At 41.0% G+C, this 18,607-nt stretch overlaps 1 protein-coding gene across 2 annotated transcripts in view; it reads right to left on the minus strand.

Annotated features, from left to right (window-relative positions):
- The window catches only part of SMG1 (SMG1 nonsense mediated mRNA decay associated PI3K related kinase), a 113,051-nt gene that overhangs the window by 76,512 nt on the left and 17,932 nt on the right, over window positions 1–18,607 (minus strand). Inside the window, exons 2-6 of one of the 2 annotated variants that reach the window (XM_051847483.2) lie at window positions 10,177–10,234; window positions 6,414–6,577; window positions 5,741–5,896; window positions 2,938–3,074; window positions 1,265–1,323 (exon numbers count right to left, since the gene is read on the minus strand). In XM_051847483.2, the coding sequence (XP_051703443.2) occupies window positions 1,265–1,323; window positions 2,938–3,074; window positions 5,741–5,896; window positions 6,414–6,577; window positions 10,177–10,190 (530 nt within the window). In that variant the 5' untranslated portion in view covers window positions 10,191–10,234. The remainder of the gene's footprint in view (window positions 1–1,264; window positions 1,324–2,937; window positions 3,075–5,740; window positions 5,897–6,413; window positions 6,578–10,176; window positions 10,235–18,607) is intronic. The other variant, XM_051847482.2, reaches the window with a different exon arrangement.

Consider the following 18,607-nt stretch of genomic DNA (forward strand, 5'->3'; position numbering starts at 1 on the left):
GAACCAACGGCAAAGGAAGACTTTTCTCTCTGTCTCCCTCTCACTGTTCACTCTGCCTTTCAAAAAAAAAAAAAAAAAAAAAAAAAAACACTACAGTTCAAACTTAAAACTTTATCCCTTTTAGTAGTTTTTTTTCTGTTTGTTCTACTTAATACTATTGGTTGAATTATTCTTAAGTGTTGAAACTTAACTGAAAAGTGATCCCTGTTAAATATAAGAGTGGGAATAAGAGAGGGATGAGATGTACAGTTTGGGACATGCTCAATCAGACTTGCCCCAAACGGTAGAGTTAGAAACATACCAGGGGATTCCAATTCAATCCCATCAAGGTGGCATGCACCAACGCCATCTCACTAGTCCAAGTGATCAATTTCTGTTCACAATTGATCATAATGATAGGACTAAGAGTCAAAGGGATCACATAAACAAGACTAGTGTCTGCAAATACTAACTGACAGTATAAAAAAGGGAGAGAACGATCCAACATGGGAAGTGGGATACACAGCAGACTCATAGAATAGTGGATGTCCTAAACAGCACTCTGGCCTCAGAATCAGCGCTGAAGGCATTTGGATTTGGCTGAAAAGCCCATGAGAGTATTTCAGGCATGGAAAGCCAAGATACTCTGGCAAAAAAAAAAAAAAAAAAAAAAAAAAAAAACCACACACACACCTAAATGAAAGATCGCGAGTGAGATCCCAGTGGAAAGAACAGGTCATCAAAGAAGGAAGTACCTTTCTCTGAAGGGAGGAAAGAACTTCTACTTTGACTATGACCTTGTCCAAATATGATCAGAGTCGGCAAACTCAAAAGGCCTCCATAGCCTTGGCAACTCATGACAAGAGCCTAGGGTGATTACTGACACCACAAACAAGAGTGTCAATTTGTTAAGTCAACAACAGGAGTCACTGTGCACTTGCTCCTCATGTAGGATCTCTGTCCTTAATGTGCTGTACATTGTGATTGAATGCTATAACTAGTACTCAAACAGTATTTTTCACTTTGTGTTTCTATGTGGGTGCAAACTGTTGAAATCTTTACTTAATATATACTAAACTGATCTTCTGTATATAAAGAGAATTGAAAATGAATCTTGATATGAATGGAAGGGGAGAGAAAGCTGGGGGTGGGAGGGAAGTAATGGGGGGGGGAGCCATTGTAATCCATAAGCTGTACTTTGGAAATTGTATTCATTAAATAAAAGTTAAGAAAAAATAAAAACTACAGTTCAAAACCATATAAATTCATTATTATAATTAGTTACCTTTCATTAAGCACATCATGTACAGCAGCCAAGATATTATCCAACTGTTTAACTAGTACCTTAAGAAAAACACACACACATTTATAAAAACTTCCAATATTCATATTTCAAGAATACTATTAAAAAAAAAAAAAGAATACTATGTTCTTTACTTGTTTTATTCTCCAAACTATAACTGGCTAGCACCTTGATTTCCTTATTATTGTCAGCACCCAATTAGCATATCAGGAATATCTTAAGTTTCCTTTCAGACTATGAAGAAATTCATCTACAGGAAACAAAAGAGCCATGATCATCAATGAAAACTATACTCAAAAATCACATTTTCTCTACTATGAAATACACATTAAAAATGGAATAATGGAGGGGGGAAGAAATATGTAATAGTGCAATATGATAAAATATTAATGACAAAATTTGGATGGTAGGTATAGGAAGTTCACTGTAAAATTCTTTGAACTTGCTACATGTTCAAAACTTGATAAAAAAAAAAAAAAAAGAAAACACCGGGTGGGAAAAACCTACTCTGAGCCCTTCTGTTGCTTGATATCAAGTTCTTAATTTAGCAGAAGAAAAATTTATAACTACTTCTGTACTTTGTTTATTAAAGGGCTTTTTCACTTACTTAACTTGGCCACCAGACAAAACTTACAAATGACCAAAATATGCGCCATTTCCCCAATTTCACGTATGAAAAATAGACACATTTGGTCCTGGAACTCAAGACTGTTTTCTTCAAGCTCTAATAACAAGATTATCCATAGGCTAAAATGTGCTTTAAGAAAATTTTTTTAAGATTTATTTATTTCAAAGTCAGAGTTACACAGAGAGAAGGAGAGGCAGAGAGAGCTGTCTTCCATCTGCTGGTTCACTCCTCAGTTGGCCGCAACAGCCGGCACCGCACTGATCCGAAGCCAGGAGCTTCTTCCAAGTCTCCCATGCAGGTGCAGGGGCCCAAACACTTGGGTCATCTTCTACTGCTTTCCCAAGCCATTGCAGAGAGCTGGATCAGAAGTGGAGCAGCTGGGATTCAAACCAGGGTCCATATGGGATGCTGGTACTGCAGGCAGTGGCTTAACCTGCTATGCCACAGCGCCGGCCCCAATGTGTTAAAAATTAAAAGTGTTGCAGGCATTGTGACAGAGTGGGTTAAGCCACCACACCCCATACTGGAGTGCCAGTTTGAGTCTCATGTGCTCTCCTTCTTCTGACCCAGTTTCCTGCTAATGCACACTCTAGGAGGCAGCAGATGACAGCCCAAGTGCCTGGGACCCTGCCACCCATACGGGAGATCTGGATAGAGTTGCAGGCTCCTGGCTTCCACCCAGCTATTGCATACATTCTGGGGAGTGAACCAGCAGAAGAGTGTCTCTCAATCTCTCTGTTTCTCTGCCTTTCAATTAGATGAAAACAAACATTTAAAATAAAAAGCACTTAACTGGAAATGGTATCAATGAGGATCCAATAATGGACAGATGTAGATAAAATGTACATTACAGGATATTAAGTTCTAGATCATCATACTGTAGGCCAAAAAATATAGATTAAGAAACCTCTCTTATTTTTTGTCTCAGAAGCAAATCTTTTCCCTTTGTACACCATTCCAGACAGCATTATCTAGCTTATTATGGAAACACAAAAATCATCAACAATTCCACACATACTGCACTAACCAGTTTATTCTCTGGTTGCTGAATAAATTCTTTCAACTGCTTTACAGTAGCCAGTCTTCGGTCTCTGTCATCTTCCCGGGTGATCCTCCGAAGAAGATTCGACAGTCGAGACTCATCAGAGTAAGACATCGATCGCTCTGCACATATAAACATGTTGGCACCCATTAAGTATAAAGAAAACGAAATGTAATGGCCTAAACATTTTTAAAGTACATCAAAAATCATATCCCAGTGGACAATAAAAGCTCAAAAAACGCAGGTCCTGTCACCCTTTGTTCATCTCTGTAAATCAAGCCCCACCAGAGTTCCTAGCACACAGTAAATCCTCAAAAAAAAAAAAAATCTGCCAAAGGAAAGAACAAATGTATAATCCTAACCAAACTGAACATCTCATTCCAAAGCACCAGTTGAGACATACAACAGTTTAGATACCAATTTTTTCAGGTCCTTTTTTTTTTTTTTTTTTTTTTAACAGGCAGATTTAGATAGTGAGTGAGTGAGAGAGAGAGAGAGAGAGAGGTCTTCCTTCTGTTGGTTCATCCCCCAAATGGCCACTATGGCCGGCACGCTGTGCCGATCCGAAGCCAGAAGCCAGGTGCTTCCTCCTGGTCTCCTATGCAGGTGCAGGGCCCAAGCACTTGGGCCATCCTCCACTGCCTTCCAAGGCCACAGCAGAGAGCTGGACTGGAAAGGAGCAGCCGGGACAGAATCCAGCACCCCAACCGGGACTAGAACTTGGGGCACCATCGCCACAGGCAGAGGATTAATCAAGTGAGCCACAGTGCCGGCCCAGGTCCATTCTAAACTGTTTTCAACACCCAGGGAAAGAGCATGGTATAGGTAATAAACCATTTCAACAGGCTGGGATAAAGTCTCAATCGGGTACAAACAAGCCTATGCTTTTTATGAGGAATTCTCATGCAAGTATCCCACTGGAAAACAGCTTCTTTTTTATATTACCATCATTTCTTTAGGACAAAGTTTTGGCAAACTGCAAGCACACATTCAGTTAAACAGGTGTCTAACTACAAGTGTGCAAGACATGCTGCAGCTACAGAGAGGCTAACACAGACCTCTCTTCCCTTTAGCCCTTAGTCACAAGAATGCAAAGAATACTGGCAACAGAATAAGGATGCACTCAAAGACTAGATTTTTAAAGCAATTTTTTTAGCTGTGCCAATATAACTAGTCAATACGTACATAAACAAATCAACAGGTCTGACAGTTTCATTTCTAAGGCATGACAAAATAAATTGATAGACAGAAATTATCCTATCTGAGGAGAAAGAACAGGATTTTTACAAACTCCTAGTCCACAGAGTATTTCAGCAGGATGGATATGGAAAATGCCATTAGGTTAGCAGTTGGGAATCAATGCTCTATATACAATTCTGTCACTAGCAAAATGTGTTAACTCTGAACCTGTGAGGAAGAGGAACCAACATCTATATTAGTATTTAACTGGGGCTGGCACTGTGGTGCAGCAGATTAACGTCCTAGCCTGAACCACTGGCATCTCATATGGGTGCTGGTTCAAGAGCAGGCTGCTCAATTTCCGATCCAGCTGTCTGCTGTGGGTGGCCTGGGAAAGCAGTAGAAGATGCCCCAAGTGTTTGGGCCCCTGCACTCGTGTGGGAGACCTGGAAGAAGCTCCTGACTCCTGATCGGCACAGCTCTAGCCATTGCAGCCAACTGGGATGGAAAACCTCTCTCTCTCTCTCTCCCTCTCCCTCTCCTCTCTGTCTGTAACTCTTTCAAATAAAAAAATAAATCTTAAAAAAAAAAAATAGCATTTAACTTAGTCATTTAACTTATGAAAATTCACCCAAAGGAAATTATGTCTTTTAAAGTTATATCCCCCCCACCCATGAGCCAAAAGGCTGAAAAGACAAAGATGTTCACCTAGATACCCATAACACATACATGTGGGGGTGGGGGAGCAGTGGTGGGCACAAACCAAATGTGCAGAATAATTAGATCCAACAAAGCATTTTAATAAAACACTTCAATTTCTGCCTTACTAATACAACAAATTCTCCTTTAAGGAAAAAAAATTTATCTTTGTTTATAATCCTCTGAATTTTCAAGGCACTTGTGTTAGAAGGCAGAATGCGGTATCACCATATTTAACCACAGAAGAGGGTGGGTCATATACTTACCAAGGACTCGGTACAGTAAGTGCCCGTTATACATTCAGTATTCATGATCACTGGGGAAACCCTTGCTTCAATTCTCATCTAATCTTCTATATATATCTTAAGAGAACGTTATTTTTAAAAGTGTAAAAAAAAAACCTTTCTTGTAGGATATGAACAATTTACAGGAAAACAATTTAAGTAAGAATTACTCGCGGCCGGCGCCGCGGCTCACTAGGCTAATCCTCCACCTTGCGGCACCGGCACACCGGGTTCTAGTCCCGGTCAGAGCGCCGGATTCTGTCCCGGTTGCCCCTCTTCCAAGCCAGCTCTCTGCTGTGGCCCAGAAGTGCAGTGGAGGATGGCCTTAGTGCTTGGGCCCTGCACCCCATGGGAGACCAGGAGAAGCACCTGGCTCCTGCCTTCGGATCAGCGCAGTGCGCCAGCCACAGCGCGCCAGCCGTGGCGGCCACTGGAGGGTGAACCAATGGCAAAAGGAAGACCTTTCTCTCTGTCTCTCTCTCTCACTATCCACTCTGCCTGTCAAAAAAAAAAAAAAAAAAAAAAAAAAAAAAAAGAATTACTCGCGCGTGCTACTAATCAACTCGTGGCGTGCAAGGCATTAGAAGCAGGCATGTGAGAGGGGCGGAGTCTTGTCAAGGCCTTACCCTGTGATTTCCTCATGTCTTTGGTGGCTACAGCACGACTGCCATGCTGAACACTGGTGAACTCAGGGCTGCTCACATTGTTCACCCTCAGCTCTTGCCCCAACGACTTCCGACCATAAGTATTTTCCCCAGAGCCTCCATTGACACTGTAGCCACCTGAAAACAGCAATGTTCACATTATTTTAATAGGTTCTTCACTTCACTCAATCAATGCCCGAGAGTTCAGGATCTCACTGCCCAACCCTAACCCTAACCCTAACCCTATTGCTCAACCAGCCCCTGCTGCTTCTTCTACCTTTTACCTGTGCTGTTTGCCATGAAATAATTCATCTTTCAGTTTCTTTCATTAGAAGATAAGCAGAAAAATTAAAACTAAATTAAGTTGATTCTGCGCTGTGTTTAAGAACTCTTAGAAGTCTAGAGAGAGTGGTTGGGATGACCAAAGTGAAAGTATTGTACTTTTTGGCAAGCAAACCACATTTATTACATGTACAAAAACTTAAATTAAAAAGTGGGAAAATGTATAAAGTTTTCAGAAATAATAGCTATTATTTATATTTTAATATTGTTTATATTAAAGAGCGCACTAGAGAAAAAGGAAGGGTTAGAGATAGAGAAGAGAATGAGACAGACACATAAGATTCATGCCAGAGCAGTAAGAAAATATACATACCCTTTTCGTCATTCTGTATGTCTGCATGAACTCTGGTATCATCATGCCGTTGCCGAGACACCACAGCTGAATTGGAAGGTTGCAGTCCATAAGAAGAAGAACCACCCCTATCTCTGGATGAAGAATATTTTAAATTATCTGGGTCGGCTGATGCACTATCAGTTCTGAAAAGAGAGAAAAGTGAAAAATTAGAACTTTAAACAAACATTTTAAATACCCCAAATAATAATTTTTTTCTTTTAAACAGGCCTCTCTCTTCTCCCCATCTTTTATAAATATATTTTTTAAATATTTATTTATTAGAAAGGTAGAGTCATAGAGAGGCAGATACAGAGAGAGAGATGTTTTCTATCCACTGGTTCACTCCCCAAATGGCCGCCAACGGCCAGAGCTGGGCAGATCCAAAGCCAGGAGCCTTTTCTGGGTCTCCCACGTGGGTGCAGGGGCCCAAGGATTTGGGCCATCTTCCACTGCTTTCCTAGGCTGATCAGCAGGGAGCTGGATGAGAAGTGGAGCAGCCAGGACTCAAACCGGTGCCCATATGGGATGCTGGCACTGCAGGCGGTGGCTTTATCTGTTACATGACAGTGCCATCCCCCCATCTTTTATATTTAACCATGACCATTATACTAATAATTGCCAGGATCAGGCTGAGTGACCAACTCAGGTTGGATTGCTTAGGACTTCACTGGTTTGAGCAAAACTAAGCCTATACCCCAGGAAATGGGCAGCTGGCCACTTTGGTTCAGGATTTTCTTCACATGACAACAAAAAGAGTAATTCTTCCTAAACTCTCTCCCAAGGAGAAGGTTTATCAGTCAAAAATTTTTACTCTTCATAGACATAAAAAACACTGGCAGCATTTGGCAGGGGCAATGTGTTACCAAATCATTTTAAAGTATAGCCTCAAGGCAACATGCCCTAAACTTTCCAGAGAATCCTTAATTATCTGGTGGGAAAATACAGGATGGTATTTGAAAGCAAGCACCAAGGAAACAACACTTTAGCTGGGAAGTCTAATTACTTTATGGACTATAATACAAAGACCTCTGAAGATTCCTTAACTGTAAAAAGTATCAATTATAATTATAAAACATAAGGAAACAAAGATTCAAAATAAAAATAAGGTATTCAGAAATTTAATAAAACTGAATTTGAAGGTTGTAGTCCATAATCTATGTAAAATCTAAGTACTGTTTAGAGTAATATCTGATACTTGGATATTAACAAACAAGTGGTGCAGCACAGGATTAGTGCCTGTACCTAAGTATCAGCTCTTGTCTGCTCTATGCCTCTATTTTTTATCAGTTAAACACTGAAGTGGGCTGTAAGATTTCTCTTGAGTCTTATTCTTTCAACCATCAACCACAAACTATCAACAAAGCAGATAATACAAAACACTAAAGAAGACACTACTAACACATTCTGAAACTATAATTATTTGGAGAAGATTAAGACACTGTCAAGGGCAGAAACTAAGCTATTCCTCAATCATTGTGCCCCTCCCCCTTGAGTACAAGTGACAATTTATATGTATGTGTGCATGTACATATATTTATATATTTCAATTTGATATATATCGAGTTCATCATCCCATCCTTGCCACCTCCTACAAAAGTACTAAACATGAAACTCTGCTGAGACTCAATCAGTTGGACACCTTGATCTGTATTTAGCAATCACTATTAATGTAACAGAACGCAAGTCCAATTAAATTTGAATTCCTACCTGGAACAAATCTAAATTACTTCTGAGACTTGATAAAAATTCCATAATCTAGCATACTAAAATAACTAAGGCTCTATAATGGAGTATTCTCTTCCAATATTCGAATTCACTATTCACAGACACAGCTAAGGAATTCTAACATGGAAAAATAAAATCTAAGGAATTTCAAGAAAAATGTGTGAAGATCTTTACTAAGTATACTAACTCTAAGTAAAATATCATTAATTATCAGTAGACCATAAGAACATTTTTTAAACTAGTAGATATTCCCCACATATCTAAAAATAAAACATCAAGGGTGGACAATGTGGTGTAATGGATTAAGCCTGTAATGGTGGCATCTCATATGGCTGCCAGTTCATGTCCCTACTACTCTACTTCCAATCTGGCTCCCAGCTAGTGGCTTGGGAAAAGCAGCAGAAGATGACCCAAGTGGTTGGGCCCCTTTCACACATGTGGGAGACCTGGATGAAGCTCCCTGGCCATTGCAGCCATCTGGGGAATGAACCAAAGGATGGAAAATTTGTTTCTGTCTGTGTGTGTCTGTCTCTAACTCTGGCTTTCAAAATAAATAAGTATCTTTAAAATAAATAAGTAGAGCATATAAAATATGCACCCATAATAAGCCTTAATATGCCTTTACTTTCTTAAAGGGAGCTAAAAAATAAAACAGAGCTTATGAACTTTTCTGACAGGTTTTGAATTTGTGTGTATGGCACCTAATATAACTTGGTAGAGAATAAACTGTTAGTAAACAAAAACACATTACTAATTCTAAAACATAAAGGTAACTTAAGTCTACCAATGTTTAAACATGTCTTTATTTTATTTACATATCACATTTACTGTCCTCACTATTAAGAGTTAAATATTTGTATTGATTTCTGGTGACACAGTAGTAACATAAGGCAGTACAGAATACAAGTTAAAAAAAGATCTGGGCTCCACTCCCAGTTCCAGGACTGAAAACGCTCATGTGCCTTTGCATACAACACTTAACCTCCAAGCCTCAATGGTGTTTTTACATGAAATGGGAATAATATCCATCTATCATGTAAAGCTATTGTGAGGCTTAAATAAGATAATGAATTCTTAAATACTTAGCTTGCAGGGTACATTAAAATGTATTATGACAAAAATACAAACAAAACTCAAGGATTACAATTTGAGAGAGAGCTAATATTCAAATAGTTTGGGAATCTATGAATACAATCGAAACAAGTTCTTACACTCAATATGCAACAGCTTATTTTAAGAAGAACTTAAATAACCCTATTACTAACCACATATCTAACAAGGAGTTAGTAGATTTCAAGCTATACTGTAAAAACCAGGAGCGACTTCTCAATTTGTTACAAACACTGGTTTTTAAACCCCATGAGTTGTGAACACAAGATCCCCCCCCCCCAAAATTTGGATTCTCAGAAATAGAAAAAAAAAAATCCAATAAGATAAAAGCATTATCCCAAAACTGCCTAAAAACTCCACAGTTGCCAATTTCTTGAATATCAATTGATCAAAACATTTCCAACTAGAATTCAGGCTATAAGTATTCCAAACCCAAAAGCACAAAATGGTTCAGCATTTATAGGAAATTTCTATTTTATAATATCTAGACTGCTTAGGATTCAAGAAATGTATTAGGCAGTTTATTATCAACAAGATCATCCCAGCCCAATAAAACAGAAAAACTGTTAAAGAATGGAAATGAACATTTAAAATGAGGCAATCAAAGGCACAAAATAGAAAAGGCAGATTTGAACCCCAAGAGGCAGGCATAAATGTTAAGCTAGTTAGTTAAAAGGGCTGAAAAAGCTATCATCTGCCAGAATTAGTGCTTCAGTTTAGTAGAACAAGAAAAGGTATCTGTTAAGGCTAAGAATCTCAGCAAGGATCCAAAAATACCTCCACAGCCCCTCTAATGCTCTAAAATTATAGAGAGAAAAAGAAAAGCACAAATATCCCCAAAACGATCAAACTGAAGTTAAAGCCTGATGTACATGCCACATGAGAGGTAAGTTTCTAAAGCTCATACCTCAAAAATCGCATACTGTATAATATGGAGCCTTTGTGATGTTTTGCATCAAGTCAATCTGTAAGACAGTAGTTACAATATTAGTGAAGACAGTGGGTTAAAACATTGGTTGTTCAAACATGAAGCAAATATCATTCATGAGTTAGGTGCTTTTAGTTGAACTAAGCCCCCTTAGGGTTCATATGTTAAAGCAAAAATTGAGATGGGAAGCCACTTTGTGCCTTACAGAATAATTTAAAGGCTTAAGGTGGCAACCAAAAAAAATTTAGTACATAAGAGAATTTAAATGCTTATATAACATACAAATCACATGCAAATACTGTTACTGCTCTTTTTAGTTACCTATTCTCAACAACCAGAAAATGTAGTAAGTCTAGGAGGCCATTCATTTTGAATGACCCAAATCCTGGAACCTTACATAAACAATCCATCACGTGTTAGAGGACAGTATCTCCCGGCTAGCTGTGGTCTTGTGGTCCAGTTCTTGTAAGCATTAGAAAGAATAACCAGAGAGAGACATTGTGGGGTGGGAAGTAGGGAGGAAAGAGCACGAGTGAGCGAGCGTGCGCACCTGCACCAGCCATCTCTGTAAATGGTGAAGTCAGGGATTTGCTATCAGGAAGCATTTCTGTAAAGCACCCCAAAATGACTTGATGCAAACAGCACATCGAGTGGTGCCAACAGAATAAGCATCATATTGCTTCAAAATTGTTTTTGCCTAGTCTTATTAAGGGATTTTACCTTCATGGCGACAACTAATTTATAATGGATATAAACCAGGAAATGAGATTTGCACTAGAGCCAATGAAGGAGGAAGGCATTTATTCTCTAAAGCAATAAGACTCCAAATGTCAACTGTCACAGACCACTTGTGAGATATGCTGCAAAGTTTACACACTAACAGTTACTACTACTTGAAAAGTATCTACCTTTTACAAATAAACTCAAGGTTATCCCTGTTATGTCTCTGTCTCTTACTCACCTGGACTCAGACACGCTTTCGTGAGGGTTAAGAGACTGAAACTGTGTATACCTCTGGACCTTGCTGTGTGTCATTTTATTTGAGAAATCCTGCCCAAACTATAAGTTTGTGGCTAAAAAATCCATGAGCATCTCAAGGACTTTATTAAATAAAACTCTTAGAAAAATTTAAATTCAAATTTAATAAAAAAGAACTAAACCATCCCACATCAGAAGTATCAACAAGTTGCATTAGTTTTGCAATACTGAAACATTGTTAATACAATTTCTTGGTGAAGCTTCCTTAGCTATACATCTGTAATAACAAATATTAATTATTCATCTATGGGTTCTTTGTTACCAATTTTTAGCCATAAATCAAACTGTCAACTAAACTACCCCTGCAGACTTATAAAATATGAAAATATTTACTGTAAAATGGTACAGTTTTATGCTGCCCAAAAAGAGGCCTGGCTTTTACCCAGATTCTGGGAGGGAATCTTGTAATATCATATCTAATCAGGATACCCTTTTTTTCCCCCCTTTTCTTAAGATTTATTTATTTATTTGAAAGGCACAGAGACACAGGGAGATAGAGATAGGTATCTTCCACTTCCTGGTTCATTCCCCAAATGCCCACAATAGCTAGGGCTAGGCCAGGCCAATGCCATGAGAAAGGAACTCCATCTGGGCCTCCCACATGAGTGGCAATAACCCAAGTCACCTTCCACTGCCTCCTAGCTACTATGGAACAGGAGCACAGAATGGCTGGAACTGGAATCCGCGCTCCAATATAGAATGTGGGTGTCCCAGAGAAGGCTTAATGCACCGCATTTTCAACATCCACTCCCAGGGTGTCCTTTTTCACCTGGAAGGTTTGGGCTACATGGGAAATTCTAACAGGACTTAAAGAAGGACACTTTGAGTCACATCAAATCAGCTGAGCCTCCAGAGGAGCTGGAGACTGAGGCCAGCCACATGGCCAGTCAACTCTGCAGCAATTCTAAAAACTCTGGACACGAAGGCTGGAGTGAGTTTTCCTGGCTGGCAATAATACTACCAGGAAAGCAACACTGTCCCCAATTCTACAGGGACAAGACAACTGGAACTGTCTAAGGGCTCTGCCCTTTGTGCCTTGACCCGTGGCTGGTTATAATTTGAATCTTCAGCTGCAGTAAACTGGAGCATGAGTGTATCGGCTTTCACAAAGTTCTAATGAGTCCTTTGGTGATTCATCCAACTTAAGATTGCTCTTGGGAAGCTACAAGCTTGCAACTAGGGTCAGAAGCAAAAGGCGATCTTGAGAACTGCACTCCTCCAACTCTGCACCTAACGTAAAACCACTGAATGTGCTCGAATACAAAATTTAAAGGTTATAAATTTTGTCTTCTAGCAAACATATTGAAGATTTTGCTTCAGTACAGTTTTTTTCCTTTCCAAGAAACCTCAAATACTCTATATTAATATAAATAATTTCAAATCAAATTAACCAGGAGCAAACAAAAGCCAGTAACTCCAAGAGGGCAAAACATCAAATTTCAACTTTTGCTTCATGTACATAACCATCTAGAAGGCAGGCTGCTGAAAATTCTGCTCTCCCATGCTGATACTCCTTTTCTGACAGCAATGAGCCTTTCAATGACACCCAAAACGTTAAAGCAAAATGAACCTAGCCAGGGTTCTTTCTAAAACACAAATCCAACTTTCTGTGTCCTCCTCCTCCCTCTACAACTCACAACTTAAAATATTCCTGCTTCATGAGAAATAAAGACCTTTGATTTCATTTTCAATAGTTCAGGGTCCTGCGCTGTGGTGCAGAGGATAAAGCCGTCGCCTGAAGTGCTGGCATCCCATATGGGCGCTGCTTTGAATCCTGGCTGCTCCACTTCTGATCCAGCTCACTGCTGATGGCCTGGGAAAGCAGAGGAAGATGGTCGAACTACCTGGGTCCCAGCACCTGTGTGGGAGATCCAGAAGAAGCTCCTGGATCCTGGCTTTGGACTGGCCCAGCTCCGGCTATTGGGGTCATTTGGGGAGTGAAGCAGTAGATAGAAGATCTCTCTCTCTGCATCTGCCTCTTTGTAACTCTGCCTTTCAAATAAATTACTTTAAAAAAAAAAAAAAAAGTCAGAACAAAAACTCAGACCCAGTTCTCTTAGTTTTCAATTTCTCAACACTCCATTAGTGCCTGCCAACTTTCTTCCAAAAAATCCATGAATTTACATACATCTACACATACAACCTTTCTTCCCATCATCTTTCCATAATGGAACAAGTAAAACCTTCGACCTACAGAATCATCAGGATCCATGACTTTCCCCTATGTTACAGGGTATACTTTGTCTTTCTTACATATGTTGCATAATCTACTTCATTGCTCATCACATCACCAACATACATCCGGCATTAAGCCTTTCCTTTAAAAAAAAAAAAAAATCTAGGGGCCAGTGCTGTGGCGTTAGCTGTCTACAGTGCTGGCGTCCCATATGGGCACCAGTTAAGAGTCCCAGGTGCTCCTCTTACTATCCAGCTCCGTGCTAATGGCCTGTGAAAGCAGTGGAGGATGGCCAGAGTGCTTGGGTCCCTGCACCCAGGTGGGAGACCAGGAAAAAGCTCCTGGCTACTGGTTTCAGCCTGGCTCAGTCCTGGTGTTGCGGCCATGTGGGGCACTTGCCTGGTTGGGGCACCGGATTCTGTCCCGGTTGCTCCTCTTTCAGTCCAGCTTTCTGCTGTGGCCCGGGAGGGCAGTGGAGGATGGCTCAAGTGCTTGGGCCCTGTACCTGCATGGGAGACCAGGAGGGACCACCTGGCTCCTGGCTTCGGATCGGCGCAGCGCGCTGGCCGTGGCGGCCATTTGGGGGGGTGAACCAACGGAAGGAAGACCTTTCTGTCTGTCTCTGTCTCTCTCTCTCTCTCACTGTCTAACTCTGCCTGTCAAAAAAAAAAAAAAAAAAAAAAAAGAAGAAGAAAAAAAGAATTTAAAAATAAATAAATAAATCTTAAAAAAATAGTTAAAAAAAGAAAACCAAAATATCAACTCCCTTTCTCCTTCTGTAAGTCTAACTGCCTAGACTTTTCACAAACCTTGAAAAATCGATCCTCCTTTGTCTCCACTCAATTTTAATCCACTATAACCTGAGTTTCACTCTCATAACATCATAACTGTTTCTATCAAGGTAAGAATGTCACTCATGGACTTGTGCCTCTAAAATCCCATGAGCCTCTTCGGTGATTCTTTTCCCAATCCAAGTATTCTTTTCCTTTTTCACTTTCTTAAACTAGATTAGAGTTCTTGATCTCTTATTTTAATAACACTCTCGCCAATCTCCTAATCTCCCTTCAACTGCCTCACATCAATCTGGCAAAATCCCAACCTCAAAAGAACCCAACATTTAACTGTCCATCAACAGGCACCACAGTCCCAGGTCTTCCAGATCACTCTTCTACTCTCCACATGTACTATTCACGAGGGGGGGTGGAAGGGGGAGATCAATTCTAAACCTTAAATTCCCCACCACTAAAAAATAAAAAAGCAAAAGGAAAAACTCCATCAATTCCATGTGTCCTTCCACCAAACAACCTGCCTTTGCTCTCCGCAGTCAAGTAAGAGTTGCCTATACTCCCCAATTCCAGGTATTCACCTTCTAACTCCTCAGCCCACACGGATCCAACTTTTGTTCCATCACTCCTGACAAAACCCACTTGGACCTCAAGCTTGCTAATCTAAGATTTGTTTCAAGCCTCAATCTACTCATCCTCTCAGCAGCTTTCACAGGGCTGCTGAGCAGAGTTCATCAGCTGTGTCCCGCAACAAGGTGCCTTGCAGAAGAATGAAACAGGCTGAATAAAAACGCTCTTTGAAACATCCTTACAATAACCCTCACTGCTCAGACCTTCAGAATTCAAAGTAAATGGATTTTTCCCTTTTTAGTCCTACTTTGTAACTCTTCCACCAAATTACTAAAACAAAGATCCTCAAAGCCTGGTGTTAACCCCTCTATTCATCTCACTTACACTTACTTTCTCCCTCAATCCATGTTGATAGCAATATTTACCAAACTATATGCCACTTCCATATGTAGCCTCTATCAGAGATGTCTACTCTGGGTCGGCATTGTGGCACACTGGGTTAAGCAGTGGCCTGCAATGACAGCATCCTATATGAGTAACAGTTTGAGTACTGGCTGTTCCACTTCTGATCCAGCTCCCTGCGAATGTGCCTGGGAAGGTAGCACAAAACAGCCCCCCAAGTGTTTGGATCCCTTCACCCACATGGGAGACCCAGATAGAACTCCAGGCTCCTGGCTTTGACCCTGAATAGCCCCAGCCATTGCAGCCATTTGGGAAGTGAACAAGTTGATGGAAAATATCTCTGTCAGCCTCCACTTCTGCCTTTCAAAAAAATAAATTTTTTTTAAAAAGTCTACTCTGCTACCCAAACTTATATAACCAATTGTTTAAAAAATTATCCAGGCCGGCGCCGCGGCTCACTAGGCTAATCCTCTCTCTGCCTTCGGCGCCGGCACACCGGGTTCTAGTCCCGGTCGGGGCACCGGATTCTGTCCCGGTTGCCCCTCTTCCAGGCCAGCTCTCTGCTGTGGCCAGGGAGTGCAGTGGAGGATGGCCCGAGTCCTTGGGCCCTGCACCCCATGGGAGACCAGGAGAAGTACCTGGCTCCTGCCATCGGATCAGAACGGTACACCGGCCGCAGCGCGCCGGCCGCGGCGGCCATTGGAGGGTGAACCAACGGCAAAGGAAGACCTTTCTCTCTGTCTCTGTCTGTCTCTCTCTCTCTCACTGTCCACTCTGCCTGTCCAAAAAAAAAAAAATTATCCAGAGGCAACACACTGTTTGGGATGCACACATCCTATCTCGGAGTGCCTGGGTTTGAGTCCTGGGTGCAGCTCCCAATTCCAGGGTAATGCACACCCTGGAAGGTGATGGTTCAAATGCTTACCATCCATCCTAGGAGACCTGGATTGAGTTGCAAGCTCCTGAGTTCGGCCTGGCCCAGCCTACAGCCTAGCCATTATGGGCATTTGAGCTGTAATCTACAAACAGATAATTTCTCTGTTTCTCTCCCAATCTCCCTCCTGTGTGTGTGTGTGTTGTATATGTCTTTCAAAGGAAAAATAAAAAATTTAAAATAAAAAATTATTTCAATGTTCAAATGTCTCAAACACAATAACCAGCTCCTTGCCTCCCTGTCTTCGCATTTTAATAAATGATACCATCACTATTTTCTACAAATAGACCTTCTGATCATTTCTATCTCATTTCCACTTTGCAACAAAATTACTGTAAGACACAAATCTGATGTCACTTCTATTGCCCATATCATCTTACATAGCTTGCTTCCCTTTTCAGCTGTGTCCCATTCATTCTAGCCTTTCAGTACCTAGAAAATATCACCTAGATCAGTCCCTGCCTGCCTGGAACAGCCTTGTCCTTGCCACTAGCCAATCCTAGCTTTCTATTTATCCTTTAAGCCTCAGCTTTCCTTTGGAAGTTTCTGATTCCCCTGAAGCAAGCCAGGAGTTCCAGCTCTATGTATGCTATAGATCCTAATAGTCTGTCTTAGGTTGTACACTATTTGAAATGTTTATTTAACTATGTTCTGCAGAGAGCCTACCAATTTCCCTTATCACTGTACCCATTCCCAGGTGGCATATAAAATTGCTTACTAATTAAAATTACTGCATATTATCATTGAGGTCTTTCTCTGAACTCCAGAATTCAGTCCCCTAACCTAACCAAACACTAGCTTTCACGTGAGATTCAACTTGCAACTCACCTTCTGTTCTACTGAAATAAAAAATATTTTCTTGACCACTTAACTACAAGGGCACAAACTAATATCAGTTCAAGACTCCAAAAGGAAAACTAAGACAGTTCCAATCCTCTAAAAACTTGAAATCTAGAAAAAAATTATTATAAGTTACTTCATGTGGGACTGGCACTGTGGCTCACTTGGTTAATCCTCCACTTGCAGCGCCGGCATCCCATATGGGCATCGGGTTCTAGTCCCGGTTTCTCCTCTTCCAGTCCAGCTCTCTGCTGTGGCCCAGGAGGGCAGTGGAGGATGGCCCAAGTGCTTGGGCCCCTGCACCTGCATGGGAGACCAGGAGGAACCACCTGGCTCCTGGCTTCAGATCGGCGCATCGCTGGCCATGGCGCCCATTTGGGGGGTGAACAAACGGAAGGAAGACCTTTCTCTGTCTCTCTGTCTATAACTCTACCTGTCAAATAAATAAATAATAATAAAAAAATAAGTTACTTCATGTAAGTTTTAAGTTCCACTGGGGTATACAAAATGCTCTTTGATTTCAGAAAGAAAAAAAAAAAAAACTCCTTCAAACTCTTTTAGCACTCAAAGTGTGTCCTATACTAGTTTACCCTTTTTAAGTCACATAGTTTCATTCACTCACTTTTTGAAATGTTACTATTGAAGGCAGAAGAACACTATCTTAGACTACACATCTTGTAGTAAGGAAAAGAAAACACAGTTGTCACTGTATGGAGGAGAGGAGGGAGGGGAAAGGACTAGAAAATGATGTCTCAAAATCAACTCAGATTGTCTAATTTAAGTAAGTTTTACCTTTTTGTTTTTAAGGACATATTTATGGAAGGCAGAGTGAGAGAGAGACAGGGAGAGACAGAGAGAGAGAGATCTCCCATCTCCTGGTTGACTCCCCAAAAAACTGCAATGAATGTGGAGGAGCTGAACCAAAGACAAGACCCTGGAACTCCATCCAGATCTCCCACATGGGTGAAAGGATCACAGATACTTGGGCCTCGTTCAGCTGCATTTTTCAGGCACATCAGCAGGGAGCTGGATCAGAAACACAGCAGCTGGGACACGAACTGCATTCAAATATCAGATTCCAGAATTGCAAGCAGCAGCTTCACCTATTGCAACATGTTGACCCCAGCAGTTTTATCTCTTAAGTTAAAACTAACTTAAGTTAAAATTAACTAACTTAAGCTTACCTCTCAAGTTCAAAACTAGGGGCTGCTGCTATAACGCATTAAGTTAAACTGTGGCCTGCAGTGCCAGCATCCCATATGGGCACTAGTTAGAGTTCCAGTTAGTCCACTTCTGATCCAGCTCCCTGCTATTGCACCTGGGAAAGCAGAAGAAGATGGCCCAAGTCTCTGGACCCCTGGATACAAGTGGGAGACCAGATGAAGCTCCTGGCTCCTAGCCTTGGCCTGGCCCAGCCAGGTCGCTGCAGTCTAACCAGCCAATGGGAGGTATCTCTCTCTCTCCGTAACTCTGCCTTTCAAATAAATAAATAAATTAAAAAAAAAAAAAAAGTTTATATAGGGGCCAGTAGGTTAATCCTCAGCCTGCAGCGCCGGCATCCCATATGGGTGCCAGGTTCTAGTCTCAGCTGTTCCTCTTCCGATCCAGCTCTCTGCTATGGCCTGGGAAAGCAGTAGAAGATGGCCCAAGTGCTTGGGCCCCTGA

Source organism: Oryctolagus cuniculus, chromosome 19 (genome assembly GCF_964237555.1).
Source record: "Oryctolagus cuniculus chromosome 19, mOryCun1.1, whole genome shotgun sequence".
NCBI classification, from domain to species: domain Eukaryota; kingdom Metazoa; phylum Chordata; class Mammalia; order Lagomorpha; family Leporidae; genus Oryctolagus; species Oryctolagus cuniculus.